Here is a 22,651-nt window from a genome sequence, read left to right on the forward strand (position 1 = left end):
GGAAAAAGCAAACTTTTGCCGCACACACTGCACACTCCACTCCACTTAGCACTCAGCACTCAGCACTCTGGACTACGGACTCGGGACTCCGTCATGTCAATAAGCAATTATTATCCTGCTGACGTGGCCCGGGGTCAAAAGGTGGCACACGTACTACAGCACAAAGCCCTTTGGCCAAACGCAGCCGCCAATTTAAGCCTCTTAAATATAACGAAAAAGCAATTAAAATATAATCAATATGCTGCAAGACTCTGCGCCAGCTGCCGATGAACTTCCCGTGCGTTGTGGATGAGCTGGTGCTGGAATCGTCGGATATTATCATCCCTAACGGGCGGCGGTTCCATCTTGAGATTGAGATTCTCCGTATCGCGATAGTGCTGCATCTGGCCAAGATCGGTGCTCACATCGTACGGCCTCTCGGCGTCCATCCATTGGAGGGGAAAGTGATTGTGCATCACCGTAATATAGCTGGTGTCGTGTAGGCACTTGACCGAATAGTTGGGGTCCGAATGTTCCGCCTGCCGGTTCACATGGCGCAGCATAAAGAACTGCTCCGGAACGCTCTCCTCCACGGACAGGTGCTGCGAGTAGTACACATTGCGGAAGCAATAGCTCGAGCGAGCAGTGCTATTCACATCCCGCGACTGCAAATAGCCCAGTAAATCCTGCCAACTGTGATGCTCACCCAGTGGCATTATCACCTCATCCACATCCACGACGGCCACAAAATCGAAATCGTACAAACTGCGATACAAACAGTCGGTGTAGAGCAGCACCTCACTGACCATCAAACGGAAGTTCACGTGCTCGTCGATCTCATTGGGAAAACGGAATGGCCGCAGTTCCAAAAATCCATCCTCGGGTCTCATGTAGTGGTCAAGGGTACGCCGGGTGTTGGCCATCAGGTGGCCAATATCGAAGGCAGTCACTTTGCTGGCGCCCAGCAATCGCATCAGCTCCAGCCACTCCACGAATCGATCGCTCATGTCGACGTCGGGAAAATTGAGATACTTCACACAAACGCCAATTCGCTTGGGACGCTGCGGTTTTGGTGGCTCCTCCGACGGCGGTGGCGTCACCTGGAAGGCATTCCTGGGCACCGCACACGGATCGAAGACCAGACTCACCAGCTGTGGCACCCTTTGGGTTTTCAGCTGAAACGTCAGCACTGTGGGATAAGCGACACCCTCTAAATTACCCCACTCCTTGTACCAGCCGAATTTGCTTTGGTGCACGGGCACCGTTTCGGCGCGAGTCTCGCCATCGTACCACATCTGCAAATAGGCGGGTGGATAGGGACCACCGCATGTGGTCACCATGCCGAGGATCACCATCTCCGGTATCCTGGGCCTGCGATCGTAGTGCGCCCCATAGAGGTAGTAGCTCAGGTTTCCGTGCCGCGTCAGCTGGAAGTGGGGATTCGGGAACTCGATGTCTTCGTAGCGCGGATATGGGGCACACTGGTCGGCGGTTGGTTGCCCCACCCAGTGCTCCTCCTCTTTGCCACGCAGCAGGACCTCCAGATTCGCTTGATTCGCTTGATTCGCTTCCTGCTGCGATCCCGAGCTCTCCTTCCTTTTGGAATCCCTTTCGGAATGGCGAAGGACAACTGCAAGGCAATAAAATATAAGCGAGTGTTTACAAAGCGCTGCTAAAATTAATTAACTGATGTCTGCTGTGTTTGCCAGACTAAAAGTCTGGCTTGGCAACTGCAATATACAGAGCAAATACATCGGAGGATGGCACCATCGACCAGACTTTCAGCACGCCAACACAACAGGTGTTGCATGGCAAAGGTTGTAAAAACAACCCATTTTTATGCATTTATATATATTCCATGTGCTAATAGCCTAGGGAATCTATTTCTATATATAACAACACTTACCATTCTTGGGCAGCGGAGTTCCCTGTGCCTCATGCAAGCCTTGGAGTTTTGCCATAAACTGGTGGAGCAGATAGAGAACGATGAAGGCCAAGAGACATAGAAGCGGCGTCCTAAAGGCACGCAATAGATTGTAGACCATCGTGTATCGAACAGCATCAGCCACTGAAACGAGTTCCCTTTTACAGCACCTACTTAAGGAATTGAAAAAGAGCGACTACCAATAACCAATAATAATTTGGGACATACAAACCACGTAATAGCAAAGATAACAAACAGTTGTTAACTAAACATAGCAGCCAGTGTATTTACCTTCTGACATCTCAGTACCCTTATTGCAAATGCAAATATAACATTTTTAAATATGAAATAAACACTGAGATCTATTAATGTTTATATTCAATATACATATATTTTCGCACAGCAAAATGAGGCACATATTGAAATATATAAATAAGTGATGCAACGCAGGGACTTGGAAAATCAAACGTTTTGAATTACAACACGCTGATCATCTTAATTAGCCTTGGAACTTTTTCATCCTATACCTTGCTTATTTAATTATGATGAAACAACTATTTTCTTATCATGGAAACTGGTTTGGCATCTTATCGCTTGTCATCTAGAGCAATTAATCAAATAGAAGGTTTTTTCCAGCGATTTCCAGTAAACACAGAAGACTGTTTATCATGATATGATATCATATGGCCCTTGAATAGAAACGAATTGCTCTTAGTTGTTAGTTTACTATAGTAGAAGACAATGATTTAACTTAATTATAACCTATTCAGCTTAATTATAATATTATAGGCCCGATAATTACTTTAGTACTTAATTGCATAAATGGTACCACAAAAAAACAGAAAAACATAAAAACAGTAGTACAGCATTCGCTTTTGTGCAATATTTTCATTCAGATTAAGTCGGAAAAAGGTGGCCAATCTCGTTGGGGGGGTGAAAACTCTGTGGTGGGTGGAAAATTTCTGGAGGGGAACGGCCCTTAACTAGCGGCAAACAAGCCAAGTCCAAGTCCGATGGCTGGATACATTATTATTATTATTATTGTGTATGTCAACCTTAACATGGCAATGGCCAAAATGACAAAAGCAGTGGCTGTCCGTTGAAATGTGATCGGAAATTGGGGCGGGAATACACTTATATATATATATATAAGTACATGGATATGTATGTGGGGTATATATGTATGTATGTATCTGCGGGAAATGGCAGTGAAAGTAAACCTGGCGAAGGTAGCACCTGCATTAAATTATTGATTCGATTTCGCGCGCGGTTCGTTTTTATTGTGGCGAACTTTTTGTCTGAATGAATTGTAGCCGACCGACGGCATTGTCAAAGTTTGGGTCCACCCCAGTAGACACCCACGCACTCACACACACACACCCACCCACACACACACACACACCTATCTGTCAGTCTGTCAGGTTGCCCTTCCAACTCCTGCGTGAGTGTGTGTGTGTGTGTGTGAGTGCCACATCCACAAGCGGCATAACAATAACAAAAATAACACCAGAAGACACACCAGAATTTATGTTTGCTTGAATGCACACTGGAAAAAAAATCACATTCTCCTTTAATTTCGCCTACAAACTGCAGTTGAAATAGCTTACTTCTTTATACGACAACCAATAAGGATGTTAGTTAATACTAGCATTTTCGTTCTTCTTCAATACCCGCATTTCGCTCAGTGCATGTATGCTCACGTACATACATGTACATGGCAAACAAGACATAATCAATCACTTAACCCAAAAACGCACACCAAACGTTCATTTCAATTAAAGTTTCGCTTTCATTCACTTAGCCTGGGAAATTAAGATGGGGGAAATGGAATGCCCGGAAAATGGCAGAGGGGGAAAGCTGAAAATAAAAAAGAAAATAGCAAAATCATTTCATACACTAGACGAAATTTGCCGGGCAATTATTAAGATTGCAGGCATTGACTAATGGATAACAAGTTGCGAGCATAATGATGAATCATTCTTGTTGAATCGCATTACTTAAGCTCAATCAATTATATTGATAGTTGCACGACTTTTTGCCTGTTTTCTTATATTTACTAGTTATTGAGTTTTACTTTCGCATTATTTATTGAAAACACATATATTACATTTTTTGTAGCTTATGTGCTTGTTTTATTGCTTAACTTAAATGCGTTGATATATATTATTTATAAGACTTTATTGTTTAGCTGTGTAAGCTATTGTTCGGCATTTAAGGGTATTTAAATTGTAATTTCCTTATTTGATTGCCTAGTTCGTATGTATTTCTTTTATTTACCTTTGATAATTCTAACTCAAATGCAGAATTATTTCGAAAGTTTCTTGCCGACATGGCAGCGAATAAAATGGAATCATTTTTGCCGCAACTTTGATTTCACTTTCGTCCAACACACACACATTAAATGCGGGCTGTGGGTTAGTTTTGGGATGGAGGTGTGGGTGGTGGTGTAGGTGGGTGTGTATGGATGGTTTCCCTGTGGGATGTGCTGGGGGTGGTAACTTCTTTATCGCCGCCCGTTCGCGACGGAAGCTTTCAATTTCCGCTGGCAGCACCCGCTTTTCTATATGGATTGGTCTGCTCCTTTCTGTTCTGGGCCAGTTCCTTTCCTTTCTCTTTTTTTTTTTTTTGGCTCACATAATTCGCATATCATGGCAGCGCCGAAAATCGTTGGCAAATCGAGGAAAAATCAAGAAAATATTAATATGAACGAGGAGGGAAAGGGAGAGGCAATGGAAATGGGCATGAAAATGGGAATGGGAATGGAAATGGAAATGGAGTGAAGAAATCACGGAATCTGTTGCTCACTTTCGACACTGTTGCTGTAATTGAAGCCATGACGCAAGCGAAACTTGCTGGCAGCGCCATTTCAATGCCTTACTCTCGATTTGCCTTGCGACGATTTTCCAACGATTTTCCAACGATTTTCCAGCGATTTTCCCGAAGCAAGATGGCAAGAACCCCGCAAGATTACTCGCTCGAAAGTAATTTGTTTTCATGCGACATGAAAAAGTCTGCTCGCGACACGTTTAAGGATAAGGAACTGTTATGCAAAACGGCAACAAGCAGATATATCCTTTAAATGATGACGCCCATAGATGGCAGCAACCCAGCCAGATTATCGACTCTCAAGCCTTTGAGAGCATCACACATATAAATTATACACTTTTTATATAACGTATTACTTGTAAATGGATTGGCGAGAGGCCAAGGGCCACCTGATCTGCACTCAAATCACATTTTGTCACACATTTAGCATAATTTAGCACTTCATTTGCGAGCGCAAAAGCCGCGACAGCTGCCTGTGAAAAACTTTTCAGCAAGAACACGCCCCTTTTCTTTTTTTTTTGGGCCAAAAGATGTATGGATATGGCGGCAAAGTGTTTATGATGCCCCAGGCGACACGTCAACAGACAGCAAATTCCATTCGTAGCTATATGAAAAGCACTGCAAAAACCAATCAAAATTGGGTAGAGAAAATTGAATTCAATTATAAAGCATAAATATTAAATTGTATATACCTAAAGTATATATATTAAATTGTATAAACTTAAAGCATACATATTAAACTGTATAAACTTAAAGTTTATATATTAAATTGTATAAACTTAAAGTATATAGATATATTAAATTGTATAAACTTAAAGTATATATAATAAATTGTATAAACTTAAGGTATATATATTAAATTGTATAAACGTAAAAGTAGCACTTTAAAACGTTTCTTTAGCATTTCTTGAACATGTCTTCTAAGACTCTCGATTTTTTACACTGCACGTCCCCTTTTTACCAAAAAATCGTCAGGGGCAACAAATTCCACCTGTGATGACACGAATCTCAACATCAAAAGTAGACATTTCGTGCGGTTGGTTTGCCTTACTTTCACCCACTCCATCCGAAAATCTCTCGAACAAAAAAGTCTGGCGAAAGTTTTTGTTCTGTCGAAAGAACCTGAAATTATAACCCATATATGATACAATAGATGATTACATGTGTGATTTATGTTTCAATTTCTCTGCTTTTTTTCGCTTTCGTTGCAGGTAAATTGAATAGAAAATTGGGTGAAATGTTAAAAGTGAAGAGCGATGCGAGGCTAAGTATTGTTAATGTTAATGGGAAATTCTAAACCACTTAAACTATATATAATTAGACCTATTATAAGTTATTATAAGCTGTTAATGAAATTCGAGCTTGAAATTGATTGCCTTTCTATGTGGGGTTATTTATAGATAGTTATCATAAGCAAGCATTGAAAGGCGATAAAATTGTACTTAGTTCTAATTCAATTATTTCACTTCGAGCTGAGGAAATTCTGAGGGAAATCTTTCGTAACGCCTGCAGTGCTCTCAGAAATTGGATATTAGTGCATGAAAGCCGGCATATAATTACGATAATACTGCCTCAATTGGGGATCGTTATGCCACTCGACCAGTACCACCACTGCCAATGTCCTTTTGAATGCTGTGTGTTCTGTGTATTTGGGGTTTACGTTGATGTGTGTATGTGTGGGTGGTCCTGTGTGTGTATCCATGTCCGTGTAAGCTAGGGCAGCATTTGCATTTTGGACTCGGGCCAACCACAAAATTGCTCGCCAATGGCTCTTTAGGACGTGTCCTGTCGACTCTCTGCGGCTTATTGGCCAATTTGCAACTTGATTAACAAAAGTGCATGAGGTCAGCGGGCCGCTGATGATCATTACGATCATTATGCAACTCCAGTGGCACTTTGTTGCTGCGACTGGAAATGGCAATGTCGACAGCTCGAAATACCAGCACTTTAAGGCCATAAACCTTAATTGCTGATTACGCAGACACACGCACACACACACACAAAAAACGAATGGCGAAAATATTTCAATAATCTTGCGAGCATTGTTCAAAGTAATTCCCTGTATTCTATACGTAACTGCGACACGCCAGAAAGTTTGAAAATAAAGCCAAATTCTTGGAAATTTTTATTTAAATAAGAAATAAGTCACATTTGTTGTTAACAAGTTTTTTAAGTTATTAGAAGAGAGATTAAAAGTATAGGGATTTTTTAGCGCATTTCAAAAGTCTAGGGTATCCACCATTCGATGCGTAATTTCTGCGTTCGAGGCAGGGCGAATAATTTGAAAATTGAAATTTTCCTCACGTACAGAACGTCGGCAGCGACGTCGACGCCGACGCCGACGGCGACGCAGCATCCACTTGTCAACATGAATTTCCAATTTTCTCTTTTCCCACTCCCAATACAACAAAAGCAGGCATTGTTCAAATTGTATTTATGTGTGCGTGTGTGTGGAAAGAACCCTCTTCATCTCATAAACTGGCCACAATTGGTTAAATCAAGTTGGCATCAGAAGTGCATCATTTACATTATTTCACAACATTTTTGTTTTTCCCATTTGTTTAGCAATTAAGAGTACGTACGTACTTATGCTATTTCTCTATTAAATAGCATGCTTAAAAGATTTTAAAATGCATAGAATTTCCTAGTATAAACTAAATTAAAGAGCATTTTTAGCTCGACTTTCGTTTACTTATTTATTTCACTTTTGATATGAAATGTGTAATATGAGGAAATGTGATGGAAATGGAATTATTATTTTATTAAAACCAATAATGGAACAATATGCTGCAAAACTGCCAGGCGATTTATGGCTTTCCACTAATTTACATAATTATGCATTATAGCATTTGGAATCGAATGGAAATTATAACAAAAATTCATAACATAAAATAATTTCGAAATGTAAACGGATCCATGAGTCCAACATAGAAAAAGTCGAAAGCTTTGTAATGTATCCCAAAGATATTCAGCATATTTTCCAGACTGATTTCAGCTTTTCAGCGAAATTTCCAACTACAAATTTAAATGTATGCCGTCGAGGAAGTCGTTAACCCCAAAATTTGGCCAAAAATCCTTTTGCCAGCCGCTGGCTAAGCGTTCTGTGACCAATTATAATTTACAACTTGCGAGGAGCTGGGGGTTTTGGCCAATATTCCCCAGTTGCTGACACGTCCAAAACGGGCTACGTAGTTTACGGTGGTCTTCATTTTGATTAAACGCAAACAGGGTGGCATGAAAAAATTAGTTGGCTTTTATGCAAATGCATGACGGTGCCCCCCCTTCCCCCATTCCCCCACCCCCTCGGAAAATGCCCCGGGGCAGAGAGTTGTTGGCCATTTGACTGCTCGTATCTATGTATCTGCGGGTTGGCAAAAGGCCGAGAGGCTGCTGCCCTATCGCTTCCATCTGCAGGTAACCCCTTGTCAGGAAAAACAGGGGAAAACCGGAAAAGCGGCGAAGGAGAATGTGCCGGGAAATCGGGGGTACATTTTGGGAAAAGCGGCAGCTTTTTTTTTCTTTTGGCGTGCCCGTCTTCTTTATTATCTTATCCGCTTTCTGTTATTTCATATTTGCGCTTTAATGAATTTTAATGCTCTCATTTCTTTTAACGGACTACGCGTATTTTTCCTTTTCCCATTATTTTTTTGTTGGTTTTCTTTCTTATTTTTTTTTTGGTAAATTATTAATAAGAAAATTTTGCGCTTACTCTTCAGATTTTTTGTTGTGTGTGTTTGGGCAACAGATTTTAATCGTTTTAAAATTTGTTTTCCTTGGCTTGAAGTTAGGGCCGCAACAGCCACACACCCACCCACCAGCACCCAAGCACCCACACACAGACAGCTACACACGCACACCATCGCTCACAGGCACCGCGGAGAAAATATCACGCATACGCCGCGTTGTTTCGCTGCATGTGAGAGAATTCCGTGGCTGGCATCGCTCGCTGTAAATTGTAATCATCAAAGCGTTTTCTCAGAGCCGCTTGGTGTTACTTCTTACAGTGAGTGTGCCAGTCCGTACACAGAAAGAAAAACCCCTTTAAGAAAACAAAAAAAAACCATTGAAAGAACTATTTCAGATCCGATGATGAAAGCCATTGTCTCTATACTCTTGCAGTAGAAAACCTGAATTAATTATGGCCAATAAGCACTCGATACCAGATTTATGATATATTCTTCGGAATGGGATACCACTTTAGGTATCCTCATAAGACTGGTATGAGCACGAAATTTCCTTACGATAAAATTAAATATTATATATAAAGATTATATATAAAGATTTTTTCGCATTATTTAGATTTTTTAATACTTTCAGAGAAGTGTAGAGCATGCAATTTTATGAAATCTTTTGAGATTTATAGCTGCTGCAAGGGTATAGGAAACATGGCCGGGAGTGTATTTCCATTTGGTTTTCGGTTTGATTTTTGGGATAGGAATTTGATTTGAAGAGCGGCAACAGAAGTGGAAGCGTCAACGGAAACGGAAACTGAAACATCAACGGAAGCGGAAACGGAAGTGCAAGTAAAAGTGAAAGTGAAGTGCAATGCAATGGCGCCGTGATGCGATCATCTACACACGCACACTTACACTAAATCACACACGCACACACACTGGCCAACAAACAAAAAACAACTCTAGACAAACAGCAAAAAAACAAAACCAACACGAAACCAACAGTCACTGGAAAATCGGAAAATCGAAAAATCGGAGGCGTGGCAACGCCTGTCACGTTGCAGTCGTTCGACGTGACTTGAGAATTTTCCACATTTCCAAAAACGCTTTCCATGTGACTTAAAGCAAACCAAAAAAGTGGAAAAAGTCCATGATTAAATTTGCGATTTACACAGAAATAAAACAATAATATTTGGTATTTGGGGGCTTACAAAAAACTTGTAGTAAAGGCTTCAAGAATACCCTCGAATCAGCAAAAGAGAGCATCTGAAGTGCAGTGTCTTGATGAATGTAAAGAGAAAAAAAAAGTAGAATTTCCCCTCAACTTTTGTTTGCTTGATTTGTTTTTTTGTTTGCCGTTTTGTTGTCGTTTGATTCCTTTGCATCTTAGCGAAATTGGTTTCATTTTACTTTTCCCTCACTTTTGTTCTTTCTCATCGATTGTGTTGCCGTGTTTATTTTAGCATTCCCAACCCCGCTCAACACATATATCTATTGTTATTCGGTCTTTTTGTACCTTGGGCCAACTTTGATAACACACTTTTCTTCTGCAAATGGCAGCTGCGGAAAGGGCAATGTTCGGCGGTGGTGTGGGGGTGTGGGGGTAGGTGTAGAAAATGGTGAAAATTTGGCCGCAACTGAAATCGAGATGAAAACATAGCAGTGAAAAGTGGAAAGCAATTTCCCAGTCACGAGGCCACGTCGAAAGCAATTTTCCCCAACTTTTCGCCTGGCAACAATTAACATCCAATCGAATGCAAATAAACCAATAGAAGAACAACAAATCCCGCTCAAAACGTTCAGTGTAGAGTTACATTCCACCGACCCGAATACGACATGACCCATCATGGCCCCCATTGACATCATTAATGACACCCAAAGTGTCCTCCATTTGTGCCGAACAAGCCGAGAAAAGACGCTCGAATTTTCGGGGGTTATCTTGGTCTTGGTTTTGGTCTTGGTCTTGGTCTTGTTTCTGGCTTAATACAAAGCAAATAGCCGTGGCTAAAAGGGAAATGCCTGGAAAGTCCACTGGCAAGCTGCCCCAAAAAGAAAAGGAAAACGGCGAAAAAAAAAACAAAAATGAAGTCGAGTACAACGAAAAACGATGCGCAACAAATTCAAATGGCAAGATACAAAAAATGTCAAGTGTTCTACTTGACACGGGAAAATGGAGGCAAAATGACACTTGGGTTGGAGTGACAACCCGTGGAATGGGATATAATAATACATAGAAATGTATATACATAAGGCCATGAATTAGTCACAATGCGAAATGGTGTCCTTCTGCGTGACAGATAATACAGAGATGTCAAGCCAAATATCGCACACTTGACATGTTTTTTATGATTCTAAAGGATGCACACTTACCTCACCTAGAACTCAATATTTACAACTGGTATTTTCGGAATATCTCGGCTAAAAATGGTCAGAAAGCGAAAAGAATTACAGTTTTCTACTTCTTATTACCAATAGTAACCAATCAAATCACTTTTGGACCGACTCTGTTAAAATAATTTTTGTCAATTTTTTCGCATTTTTTGTAAGGGGTCACATCATTAAAATTTGCAAAAAATTGGAAAGACATAGAATTTTTTTTTGAAAACACAGTTCGATTGGAAATTTAATTACGAGCTCAGCGAGGTATGACATTCCGTAATTGGACCACTATTTCGAATGCTGTAATCAAAATACTGATAATAATTTGCGCAAAAAAACAGAAAATCGATTTTCGGCTAAAATTCAATATTTACGATTTGTATTTTCTGTATAACTTGACTAAAAATGGTCACAAAGCGAAAAGAATTACAGTTTTTTACTCCTAATAACCAATGCTAACCAGCCAAATCACTTTTGGACCGACTCTGTTAAAATAATTTTTGTCAATTTTTTCGCATTTTTTGTAAGGGGTACCATCATCGAAATTTGCAAAATATTTGAAAAAATATTATTTTTTTCTGAAAACACAGTTTGATTGGAAATTGATTTACGAGCTCAGCGAGGTATGACATTCCATATTTGGACCACTTTTTCGAATGCTGTGATCAAATTACTGATAAGAACTCCTTTTTTGTCTTAATTTTACAAAAATTAACACAACACGAAATAGACATTTCTTTTTATATATTATTTTATTTGCTTTGTTGAAATTTGTAATATTTGATTCCCATATTTTTCATAAATGTACAATTTTTCTTTTTTAAAATGATAAAAAAAAAATGCAGCCACAGAAGCCGCAGGCAAAAGTCAGAAAGTAAAGCGTCCCTCTCCATTTGCCCCAGGTACTCACCCCTTTCCTCAAGCTCTCCTCTCTTCCACGTCAGAGCAGACAGCTGGTTGTAGCTCCTAGAAAATAGCCAGCTCAGGCACTTCCTCCAGTAGGTCGCAATCACATTATTGGTATCCTCTGCTGCCACATTAAATCACTGCACCACTCACTCACATTTAGTATTTTTTTTTTGAAAAACATCGAAAAAGTGGTTTGCTTATGTAGGACTTTTGAGAAGCGCAGAGGAGGGCACCTATATTTTGGTATTATTAAGTATTTTTTGGTATTAAGTATTTAGTATTATTTAGTATTTATTATTTAGTATTTATTATTTAGTATTTAGTATTTAGTATTTAGTATTATTCATTATTTCCTTTTAATTTAACGTATTACTTTCAGCTATTTTACTTATAATTTTATAATTCCACTTTGAATGCCAGCTATATTATATTATTTTATTTTTTTCTGAAAATACAGTTCGATTGGAAATTTAATAACGAGCTCAACGAGGTATGACATTCCATACTTGGACCATTATTTCGAATGTTCTGACCAAAATAATGATAAAAACGCACCAAAAAACAAACAAAAACATGGTAAAATAGTTGTGAAATTTAAATTTAACATATTTTAAAGTTTAAAATCGCCTTTTTAGCCCAGTTCCTTTCTTACAACCGAATGAATATGTTGACTGGGCCCTTTTTCCCAGCTAATCCGACTGTCCATTATGCTGCGGGTCATTTGCCAAATGTCAGGCCACTTTATGCTAATGCAATGTTGCGTGATCCTTGAAGGAATTGTCATCGCCACTGGGAGTTGGGAACTGGGAACTCAGAACTGAGAACTGAGAACTGGGAACTGAGACTGGGTTTTGGCTTAGAAGGACTAATGGCTAATGGATTTGCGCGACGCATCAAAACATAAAAAGCGCGCCAGATGGGTTGAATGAAAAGTGGGCGACCGTCATTTAAATGGGCCAACCAATCCCGCCCAGTCATGTGGCCCAAACTGCATTGTTGGCCAAAACTGCAGGGTCACAGCCATGGTCACAAGCACTTTTTTTCTGTTTTTTTGATTTTTTTGTTGTGTAAGCGGAAATCCTTGGGCCAGAAATGGATGGATGGATGAAATGGTAGTGCGTTGGTTGGTTGCTGAGTGGATGACACAGCAGGACTTGAAAGCAGGATTAGCAGCACTCATAATTAACGCTGAAAAAGAAAAAAAAAAGAAAGGGATTGACATGATGACCCAACCAAAAAAAGAGAGAGAGAGAGAGGGCAAACCATCATTAATTAATTGTATTTAACTTGGTTGCATTTCACGTTTAATAACTTTATTTCGAGCGACCACAAACCAAGCGATAAACTGTTGGCAAACCAATTATTTGCTAAAAAATAAAACAAATTAACACCAATGCATCAAATTATCCTTTATTTGCCAATCAAATTGCGCTGCTAGCGAATGCATTTTTATTTAATTACACGAGTCGTCATATACGGGTATACATTATTTATTTATTTGCTGCCTGTACTAATTTGTGTAAAAGCCTAAAGTTTGTTATTAATTTTATGCTTACAGCAGCAAATTGCAGCCGCTCCATTTGCGGCTGCTGTGCCGAAAATTGCATTTAAATTGCTGCACGATTGAGACCACACAAATCAACACAATCGCATCTCGATTTGGGGCATTGCAAATGTTTGCACCAACCACACACATCTCATCATCGCCAGCTGCATTTGGCCCAAAGCACTCAAATGGACTATGAAATGGCAGGCTTACTCACTCGCAGTTGCAGCCTCAAAACGTTCACTATTTTGCTATATTTCTATATGATATCTGCTAATAAAATTACACAGCTTTCCTTTTAAAGTATCATTTCATTGCTAGTTTGCATTCATTCCATATACATACATATTAAACATGTACAGCAGAGAAAGCTCTTTAGTTTCTGAAGTATCCATACCATTAAATATCTTCACTTGTAAAGTACCTCTTGGCGCATTCTATTTCCACTCTGCTGGCGATTTGCCTGCCGTAGAGCTTCTCCGATTATAGACCATCATCCACGATATTCCCTTTTTTTGCCCAACTATACTATACTATATATGTATATGGTGTCAGTTGGTCTGATTTGTTTGCCTTCGCCGGCTTGGCAAGTGGCCATTACAAGTGGCAAGATGAAATAGTTGCCCGGCCAGCTTCCGGTTGCCTTCGTTCCTCCTGGGAGGCCGACAAACGATGCCCATCAATTTGGTTGTTTGTGTTTATTTTCGTGTTTTTTCCTCTTTTTTTTTATTCCATGCTGCTCCCTGCTGCATGCTGCATGCTGCATGTTGCTGCCGTGCAGCTGCAACACGACCTGTGGTTGTTGCCGCTGGCATCGTGGATTGGGTGGATGAAAAATGAACCGAACGGGATGCTATTTGTATGGGACAAGCGAGCGGGATCACAAACAGCAGCTGGGGCATGGAAAGGCGCCAAAGTGACCCCCCCCCCCCCAAAAATGTGTGGCACACGATGTGGTGGGGCGGGATGTTGGTTTAACCGGCCTTAAAGAATAAAAAAAATTTATATTGCAATCCGCGGGCGCTGTGCACGCAGCCAAAAAATCGGACCGAGCCGAAATTCAGAGTCGTGATCTTTCGAAAGAAACTTCCTCAACCTCTTGATACTCTCTAGTGCAAATTTGTAACAATTTCTAACTTTTAAAGCGATATCCAAACTTTATGTATTAAGTTAGATTGTATGCTTAGACTAGCCTAAGTTAACTTTCCACATCATTTAGAGCAGTAACTGATGAACTGTTTGGGAAGTTGTAGTAACCCCTGCAGTATAGGGTATCAAAGCCTAGGCAAGACCGCAGAAAAACAGTGCGAGCAAGCGATTTCATAGCCTACTTAGCGGCGCGCGCTGCGAGTTATTCAAATTTGAATTAGGCAGGGCCACCGTTTTATGGCTTTCGCTGTCTGTCTGTGTGTGTGCGTGTGTGTGCTTGTGCGTGTGTGTGCGTGGGTTGTTCTGTGGTCGCTGTGCCATGTATATACTCCATGGGCGGCAGGAAAGGCCCTGAAAAATATGCAGCATCTGCGTGGTAGACGGGCAAAACTTGCGGCATAAAATGTGTGTGGCACATGTGTGAGGGGGGAAACGGTGAGCGCTCCTTAATTAGATCATAGTTCCCATCTTGGCGCAGGGCAGCATTTTACTGCCATCCCGCTGAAACACGAACAAGAACACGAACCAGAAGCCAGAAACCAGAAACCAGAAACCAGAAAGAGGAGCACAAAGAGCCCAAGGAGCCGTAGAAGGGCCAGGACCAAAAACACCATCAACGTCATGCCCGCCATCATCATCGTCCTCATCATCAGAGTACAGTGGGTCCAAAAGAGCCAGGAATCTGTGAAGTATATTTTCCAAAAATCTATAGCCAAATTAAAGGTTTATACTTATAGAGTAGCTATTTATGGATTTGGTTAAGAAAAGTGCCCTATTTTGTATATTAAATGTGGCATTCTTTCTTTTACCTGTATAAGGTATGAAAACTCATGGAAATCCTTTGACATCTTTAATTCTCCATTATATGTGACCCACTGTCCCTGGGGTAGAAAGATGTGGCACATTATTGACTCACGCGCCGCATCGAATTTCCAACTCAATCATGGACAGAAAAGTTGATGGCGGAAAAAGGGAAAGTGGGTGTATGGGGGGGGGGGAGGGGGAAAAATGGTAAATGCGAAATGTGAAATGTGAAAAGGGGAAGTTTCGCCTGCTTTATGACTGGCAACTCACGCGACGCCACTCGCCATCGTTTACGGTATTTGCATTTTAATTGAATTGAACTAAATTATTTTGTTTCGAGTTGAAGGAATTGCCAGCCATTGAAAGCCCCAAAGTAGGCAACAGTTTTGCGAGAATGTAAAAGCCACAAGCCGCTAAAAAGTTGAGTGAAACTTTGACATAAGACTCGACTCTCCTCTGGGCGCAGGAAGAAGGCGAGATTGTCAGTGGAAACTTTTCTATTTGTTTGTAGCAGGGTGTGCTGATTGCAGGGGAATCTTATTCAAACTAAAAAGCCCAAGTGCCACCTAAAAATTAACTCTTAAGTCGCCACAGAAAGTGGCACAAGGAAGAGGCACAAAAGAATGTACGCAGCTGTTTAGAAAATCTCTAAATGATGTTGATTGGCATTGCTGCAGGAACCCAATGAAATTGTAAGAAAAATAATAAAAGAGAAATATAAAATGCATTGCAGATGAGTTCTGCGAGGAGTATCCGCACAATCTGATGCCCACGCCGGGCTACTGGATCGAGTGCTCCCGCCAGAAGATCACCATGCCCACCCCGCACACCATTTGGGATGAGAGCGACTCGGAGCACGAGGACATCCGGGCGGGAAGTGCCAGCGATGCCTATCTGGAGCGCGAGTGCAGCGATCTCTACGAGGACGACGAGGACTCCGAGGCCACGCCCAGGTGAGTGCAAATCCCCTCCACAAATAGATGGCTCAATCAATAAGCCATGATCCACTGCAGTCCGCGGAAAAAGACAACCATCGAGGAGCAGTGGGACCAGCAGGGCGCCTTCGAACTGATCTCCGTGGAGCAGGAGACGTACGAGAAGTACTTCTATGGCACCGAGCACTGGAACTACTTCACCAGCGACGAGGACCTGGGTCCGGTCATCCTCTCCATCAAGCAGGAGACGCTCAACGGACGGGATCAGTTCCGCATCCTGGTGCGGGCTGGTTCCTACACGGTTCATGGACTGATACCGGCCTCCTGTGTGTTTGCAGATAGGTATTATACTCATATTGCTAGCAATAGTTCATACTTTTATTTTACTCGACAAATCACATTTCACATTTTCAGATATAATCGCGAGGAGGTAGTTAGATCTTTAGGTAAAGAAGTTAATTTAAATCCACCTTTAACGTTAGGACAATTGCCCGATACGCCAGAGGAATTATTAAAATTAGATCAGGTGCGTTCTAATCTCACTGTAAATGATATATATTTTATTTTAATAAATTTTGTATATGCGCTAGGTTTTTATAAAATCAGAGTTAAAAGTTGGCGTCATATTTGTCAAAGAGGATCAGTATACCGAAGAGCAAATTCTGGACAATAATGAAAATTCACCGCTCTTCGACGAATTCCTCACTCTGCTCGGCGATCGAGTTCGACTGCGCGGTTTTGATAAATACAAAGGTGGCCTTGATACGGTGCACGACCTGACAGGTGAGCTTCTTTTCCCAAAAAATCATGATGAATCTTCAATCTTCAATCCTGAATCCCTGAAGGTCTCTTCTCCGTCTACACGAACTGGCGCAACATAGAGATCATGTTCCATGTGTCCACGCTGCTGCCGTACGAGAAGCACGATCCGCAGAAGCTCCAGAGGAAGCGGCACATTGGCAACGACATCGTCTGTGTGGTCTTCCTGGAGGCGGATAACACCCGCTTCAGTCCCGCCTGCATCAAGAGCCACTTCCTGCACACCTTCATCCTGGTTAGTACTATCGCATACAGTGATCTAATCTCAAGTGATTTTACCCGTAGCTCAACCCGTTTTTCCTTTTCATCTTCCCAAGGTTCGTGTTTCGGCCAGGATTAAGCACAAGCCCACGCGATACGAGGTGTCCGTGGTGACCCGTGACGAGGTGGGCGCCTACAAGCCCTATTTGTGGGAGCAGTCCGTCTTCGAGAAGGGTCCAATGTTCCGGTGAGTTTCCTGACCCCCAAACCTTGTCCCACTAAACCCCCACTAAATACAAATCCCCCGTGTTTTAATCGTGAATTTCCATAGGGAATGGCTGCTGACGAAGATCGTGAATGGAGAGAGAGCCTCCTATTCGGCACCGAAATTCGCACGAATGCAGGAGCGGACGCGTTCGCAGATGCTCGAGGATCTGGTGATGAATCTATCGAATCATGCGGAAACTGGACAGATACCGAAGCCATATAGACGCGGCAGTTGGCGACCGATCGGTGAGGATGAATATATCAAAATGTTGCATGCCCGTGTCCTAGACAACACACACCACGAGCAGCAGCAGCAGCAACAGCACTTGCTGCTGCAGCAGCAACACATGCAGCACATGCAGCACATGCAGCACTTGCAACACTTGCAACCGTCGCACAACATTTGCTGCTATTGCAACAGCAACAACAATGCCACTGAGCTGCAAACAGCGGCAGCAACACACAACAACAATAATGACAACAACACCACCACCACATCCACACACAGACACAACAACAACAACAACAATTGTTACTCTGAGCAGCAGCAACAACAACTGCCACAACAGCAGCAACACGAAAGCCAACAGCCACAACAACACCAACTGCAACACCAACTGCAATTGTCGACGTCGTCACTCACACACACGTCGTGCTGTGCCATGTTGCACCTGTGTGCGAGGCATAGTATGTGCGCCACGCCCCCACACCCCCGAAACACACACCCTTTACTGCCGCCCCCTAATTTCTTTGGACCCGCATGACTTTTTTTGCCTGACTTTGATAAATTACTTTGCAATATTTACAATTTCCTTGGCATCGCAAACAAAAAGCAAAAGAGATATGCAAATTATTTAAACTCGAAAAAATCCTTGGGCTGTGAATGTAGGCTTCGAAACCAATTAATTAATGCAATTAGAAGTAAACTTAAAAATAAAAAAATTAAAAATAGATTTTTCCATCAAATGAAATTATTTAGATTCGAAATTCAAACAAATTTGTTTTCTTAAATGCAAAAGTTAGTTAAACAGAGTTTTATTAATCTTCAAAAGAGCTAAGTAATTTAAATGCATTTGTAAATGTAAGCAGTAGATTCAAACATAAATATTCACCATTTGCGAAGGCCTTAAAGCGAATCGCCTGGATTTCTAGGCGACTTTAAGAAGATTTACAAGCAAATCGCGAGAACAAATTGCAGGCATTACTGGCAGCCCGAGGAGCAAAATGGAAAATAGAAAACAAAAAAAAAGGACATTTGCATTTGCTCCTTTGTGACACGGTTTCTGTGCTGCGAGTATGTTTGATTAATCGTTTTGTCTTCGTTTCGGCCGCGAAAAGGGGGCGGACAAGGGGGAGGGGAGGTAGAGTAAGAGAGAGAGGGAAAGGCAGCGGGAGAAACACACACTGACACTTCCGTTTCCGCCATTAACACATCCGGCTGTGTTTGTGCCCACCGGAAGCGTGCAGTCGTTGCTCGCAGCAATCTCCCTCTCTCTCTCTCTCTTCCTTTCAGCCCCCCTCTCTCTCTCTCTCTCTCTGCCGCTCTGTCTGTTGTGAACTTTAACCCCCCGACATGGACAATCTGCTCGTCCCCTATCTACGCACACCGACACTTGTCCGGCAAAGAAATATTGTTCATGTCTGTGTTATTTTATCAGTGGGGATATCTATTGTTCCAGCCATCCACCCATTTCCACCCATCACCAGAAACCACCCACCACCCATCCAAGGATGTTGTTCGTGTTCTCGATGTTGTTGTTGTTGTTGTTCTCATTGTTGTTGTTGTTGTTGTGGTGGTGGTGGTGTGTCGTTGCTGTTTGTTGTGATTTTGTTTGGATTTCTTGTTATTTATTTGTTGCTATTTGTTGCACTAGACAACACAAATCTAATTTGATTTATTCATGCACACCCACACAGAAGTAAACACCCACAGCCCCATGCACACGCACACGCACACCCACAGCCACACACACTCAAAACGCAAACGCACACTGAGAAAATCCGGCAGTGATCCCCAATGGAAACTATCCGTATTGAAATTATGCAAATTACTGCTCCAATAGTTTGGCATTTCCATCTCAATGCGATTGGGGAACTGCATAAATTCCGGCCCACACACACACACACACACACAAACACACACACACTTGTACATACACAGCTGGGGTCAGAATAATAGAAATGGGAAAGCAGAAACCGATGCACAGCTTTAAAATGAATTCATAACTTTAAAGTATAAGTTCTCAATTATATTGCCCATAGAGTCTTTACCGAACTCAAATCCAATTGTGAGCATTTGAGTGTGTATGCCTTGGACTTAAATCGAAATGTCAAACAGCCAGCATAACAATATGTTTGTTTCTCAGGCTTTAAAGTGAATGAATGGAGTAGGAATATGTGAAAAACTGCCAAGATTCTTTTCTTTTTCTTGCATACCGGTTGTAATGTAATGAAATGCATATTTCAAGATCTGCAACTGAACTCACAAGCAAAACCAGCATGTTGGTTGCATGATTTTAAACTTTTAAAAACATTCTTTTTTCAGCGAATATATCCCAATGAATTGATCAATGTGTATTTCAATTTAACTTCAGGAAAATAGTTCAATAATGTCTTATTAAATAGGCAAATCCATTTAAATTTTTCGCAGGTCACATGCGACCGTCGTCGCCGCTGCTGGATTCCGTTCGCGATCAATTCGAGGACTACGATCAGTTGGCCAAGGACTTTACCCGCGTATTCCTAAACGAAGAACCATCGTGCCTGACCAACGCCCATCTCTTCGATGTCGTATTCCTGGTGGGTCAGTCCAAGCAGAAGGCTCGATTCATTGGCGTGCGAGCGATTCTCGGAGTGCGGAGTCGCGTCTTTCAGGTGTGTTTCACGGGGCTTGGGTGTACGTATGTATATGTGTTCGCCTGGGGGTAAAATAGACAAATGAGTAAAAGTCATCGAGAACAGTGCGTATGAGTGATGAGCATGGACCACAGTGCGTATAAGTGATGAGCATGGTCCACAGTGCGTATGAGTGATGAGCATGGACCACAGTGCGTATGAGTGATGAGCATGGACCACAGTGCGTATGAGTGATGAGCATGGACCACAGTGCGTATGAGTGATGAGCATGGACAAGGGGGCGTATAAGTGATACACGTTGACAGCTGTGCGTATGAGTTATAAAATTGATATCTAAATATTACACATACGCACTGTGGGCCCAATTTTATAGCTCATTTACGAAGAGAAATTTTTACGACTGACTACTAATTATTGTTGACTTGCAAAAATATTAATTTTCTCTGGATTATTCTTAAAACATTCTTTTTTTGCAGGAAATGCTGTATGGCATTCAGACCGGCTTCGGATCGCCGCAGATTCCGGTCGCTGAGATCTTCGCGCGACCAGCTCCATCGCTGGTCTCGCCGCAGAACCAGAAGCCGAAGAGCAACAACTACCTGACCGTTCCCGATTCGGATTCGATACGACCCAAGAGCGTGCCATCGTCGCCGATGGTGAAGAGGGCCTTCTCCCGGCTGGGTACAATTACGGCAGGATGGGGTCGGTCCATACGGAACAAGAACACCAATCAGCTGAATCCGGATGACAAGAAGAAGTGGATATCGTCGACAGATTGTTCGAGTAAGGGTTTTCAGTCGGTGCAATGCAACCATATCGATGCGTGTTCTTTTCTCTCCGCTCTCTTTTGTTCTCTTCTCTCCTCTCTCTCTCTCCTGTGCGACTTGTGTTGATTTTTCCGCATTTCCACATTACGTATACGTCCACCGTCTGCGTCCTTGCGTCCTTAAAACTAACAACTTCAACTTTTGCATCCCTAAAATGTCGATAATAAATAAAACAAAACAAAAACCAAACATCCAAATACCTGCAACTCCAAAAACGCACGCCGCACATATATTGCCTCAACCGTAAAATAAAAACTGCGTACTCGTACTCTATATAACCACCACACGGTCTCAACTGACTTATATATATATATATATATATTTGCCCCGACCCATATAAATACACCCGATCGAATGCGTTGTATCGAACGACCACCAAACCTCATTGATGTGCTTCTTTTGTTACCCTTTGGTTTATCGCATAAAATATTCTGGACATGTTTCTTTCGTTACGAAATAAAAACAAAACTTTTGACAATGCATCCCCTGCACAATTCGCCAATTAACTACTTTTGAAACGCATTCCCCAATTCTGAATTATTTATACTGCACTTGATGTGATTTTGAATACACCCTAAACAAATATCATAATCCAAAAATCATTAACTCATGACCTGCGTGTATATTGCAAATGCTTTTTCATCTTATCTGCCCAAATACCTTTATAATTATTTCATGTTTTTTTTACCACGAACATCCATGCATTTCATTCACCACAACTGCTTGCATTATTACTGTTATGTGAAATTTTCTTGCAATTGGATACAACACCAAAACTATTTTTGAACTTGCTCTAACACTTTCATCCTTGATTTTGCTATCCTCTTCCGTCGCTATACCTCCGCTCTGCAATCTCTATTCTATATTACTATATCTCTCTTTCTTCTGTTAATCTCAACTGGAAACAACAAACAAAATAATTTAAATTAAACAACAAACAAAATTTTGTCATTCTCTCATCTCACGTGACTCGCCAAAACGCCTAACCATTTCCTCAAAAAAAAATTAAAAATAAATAAAAAAAAAAACGTCACTTACGCCACTCAACATAAACTTCTTAACGTAATGCTTTTGATTTCACCATTAATTTCATTGCCGACCGACAAATGTTTTCATTTCCCTTATACTTTGCAATCGATTATGTTGCGATTTTGCTAATTTCGACGATAACCGATCACCCACGACGGACCGATTGACCAAATGACCTGTCCACGCGCGCTAATCGATAACACCACCAACACAACTGGCAACTGGCAACTGGCAACTGGCAACTGGCGCCTGCAGACAGGGACAGCAAGGACAAGGACAAGGACAAGCCGGGCAACAACCAGCTGGCAGTGCCACGCCTCTCCGTCTGCGCCGACGCCCAGAAGGTCGATCGCGCCAAGCTGGCCCAAACGGAGTTCAACATCATCGAATTCGATCCGGACACATTCCGGGTTCTACTCGACTATCTGCACACGGGCACCTGTCCGCTGACCTGCGTCTCCATACCAGGTAACTACATATGTACATGCAATGAGAATCAAGCGAGGCAACGCGAATTCTTCAGTCCT

General features: G+C 41.7%; 2 protein-coding genes across 7 annotated transcripts in view; one reads left to right on the top strand and one right to left on the bottom strand.

Moving 5' to 3' along the window:
• Positions 1 to 22,651, top strand: part of LOC120457189 — a 100,751-nt gene that overhangs the window by 77,363 nt on the left and 737 nt on the right. For 5 of the 6 annotated variants that reach the window (XM_039644536.2, XM_039644534.2, XM_039644537.2 and 2 more), the window contains 10 exons: positions 15,924 to 16,143; positions 16,204 to 16,467; positions 16,540 to 16,651; positions 16,716 to 16,908; positions 16,971 to 17,179; positions 17,262 to 17,392; positions 17,477 to 17,658; positions 20,063 to 20,286; positions 20,745 to 21,051; positions 22,380 to 22,592. In XM_039644536.2, the coding sequence (XP_039500470.1) occupies positions 15,924 to 16,143; positions 16,204 to 16,467; positions 16,540 to 16,651; positions 16,716 to 16,908; positions 16,971 to 17,179; positions 17,262 to 17,392; positions 17,477 to 17,658; positions 20,063 to 20,286; positions 20,745 to 21,051; positions 22,380 to 22,592 (2,055 nt within the window). The remainder of the gene's footprint in view (positions 1 to 15,923; positions 16,144 to 16,203; positions 16,468 to 16,539; positions 16,652 to 16,715; positions 16,909 to 16,970; positions 17,180 to 17,261; positions 17,393 to 17,476; positions 17,659 to 20,062; positions 20,287 to 20,744; positions 21,052 to 22,379; positions 22,593 to 22,651) is intronic. The other variant, XM_039644535.2, reaches the window with a different exon arrangement.
• LOC120455583 lies at positions 234 to 2,024 on the bottom strand. Its single transcript, XM_039641955.1, has 2 exons — positions 1,886 to 2,024; positions 234 to 1,609 (listed from the first exon to the last, which is right to left on the bottom strand). The coding sequence occupies exons 1-2, from the start codon at positions 2,022 to 2,024 to the stop codon at positions 234 to 236; spliced, it is 1,515 nt and encodes a 504-aa protein (XP_039497889.1).

This window comes from Drosophila santomea, chromosome X (genome assembly GCF_016746245.2).
Source record: "Drosophila santomea strain STO CAGO 1482 chromosome X, Prin_Dsan_1.1, whole genome shotgun sequence".
NCBI classification, from domain to species: Eukaryota; Metazoa; Arthropoda; class Insecta; order Diptera; family Drosophilidae; genus Drosophila; species Drosophila santomea.

Coding starts and splice junctions, on each gene's coding strand:
- LOC120455583 (XM_039641955.1), bottom strand. CDS start 2,024: ATGGTCTACAATCTATTGCGTGCCTTTAGGACGCCGCTTCTATGTCTC. Junction 1,610..1,885: donor AACTCCGCTGCCCAAGAATG/GTAAGTGTTGTT, acceptor ATTGCCTTGCAG/TTGTCCTTCGCCATTCCGAA.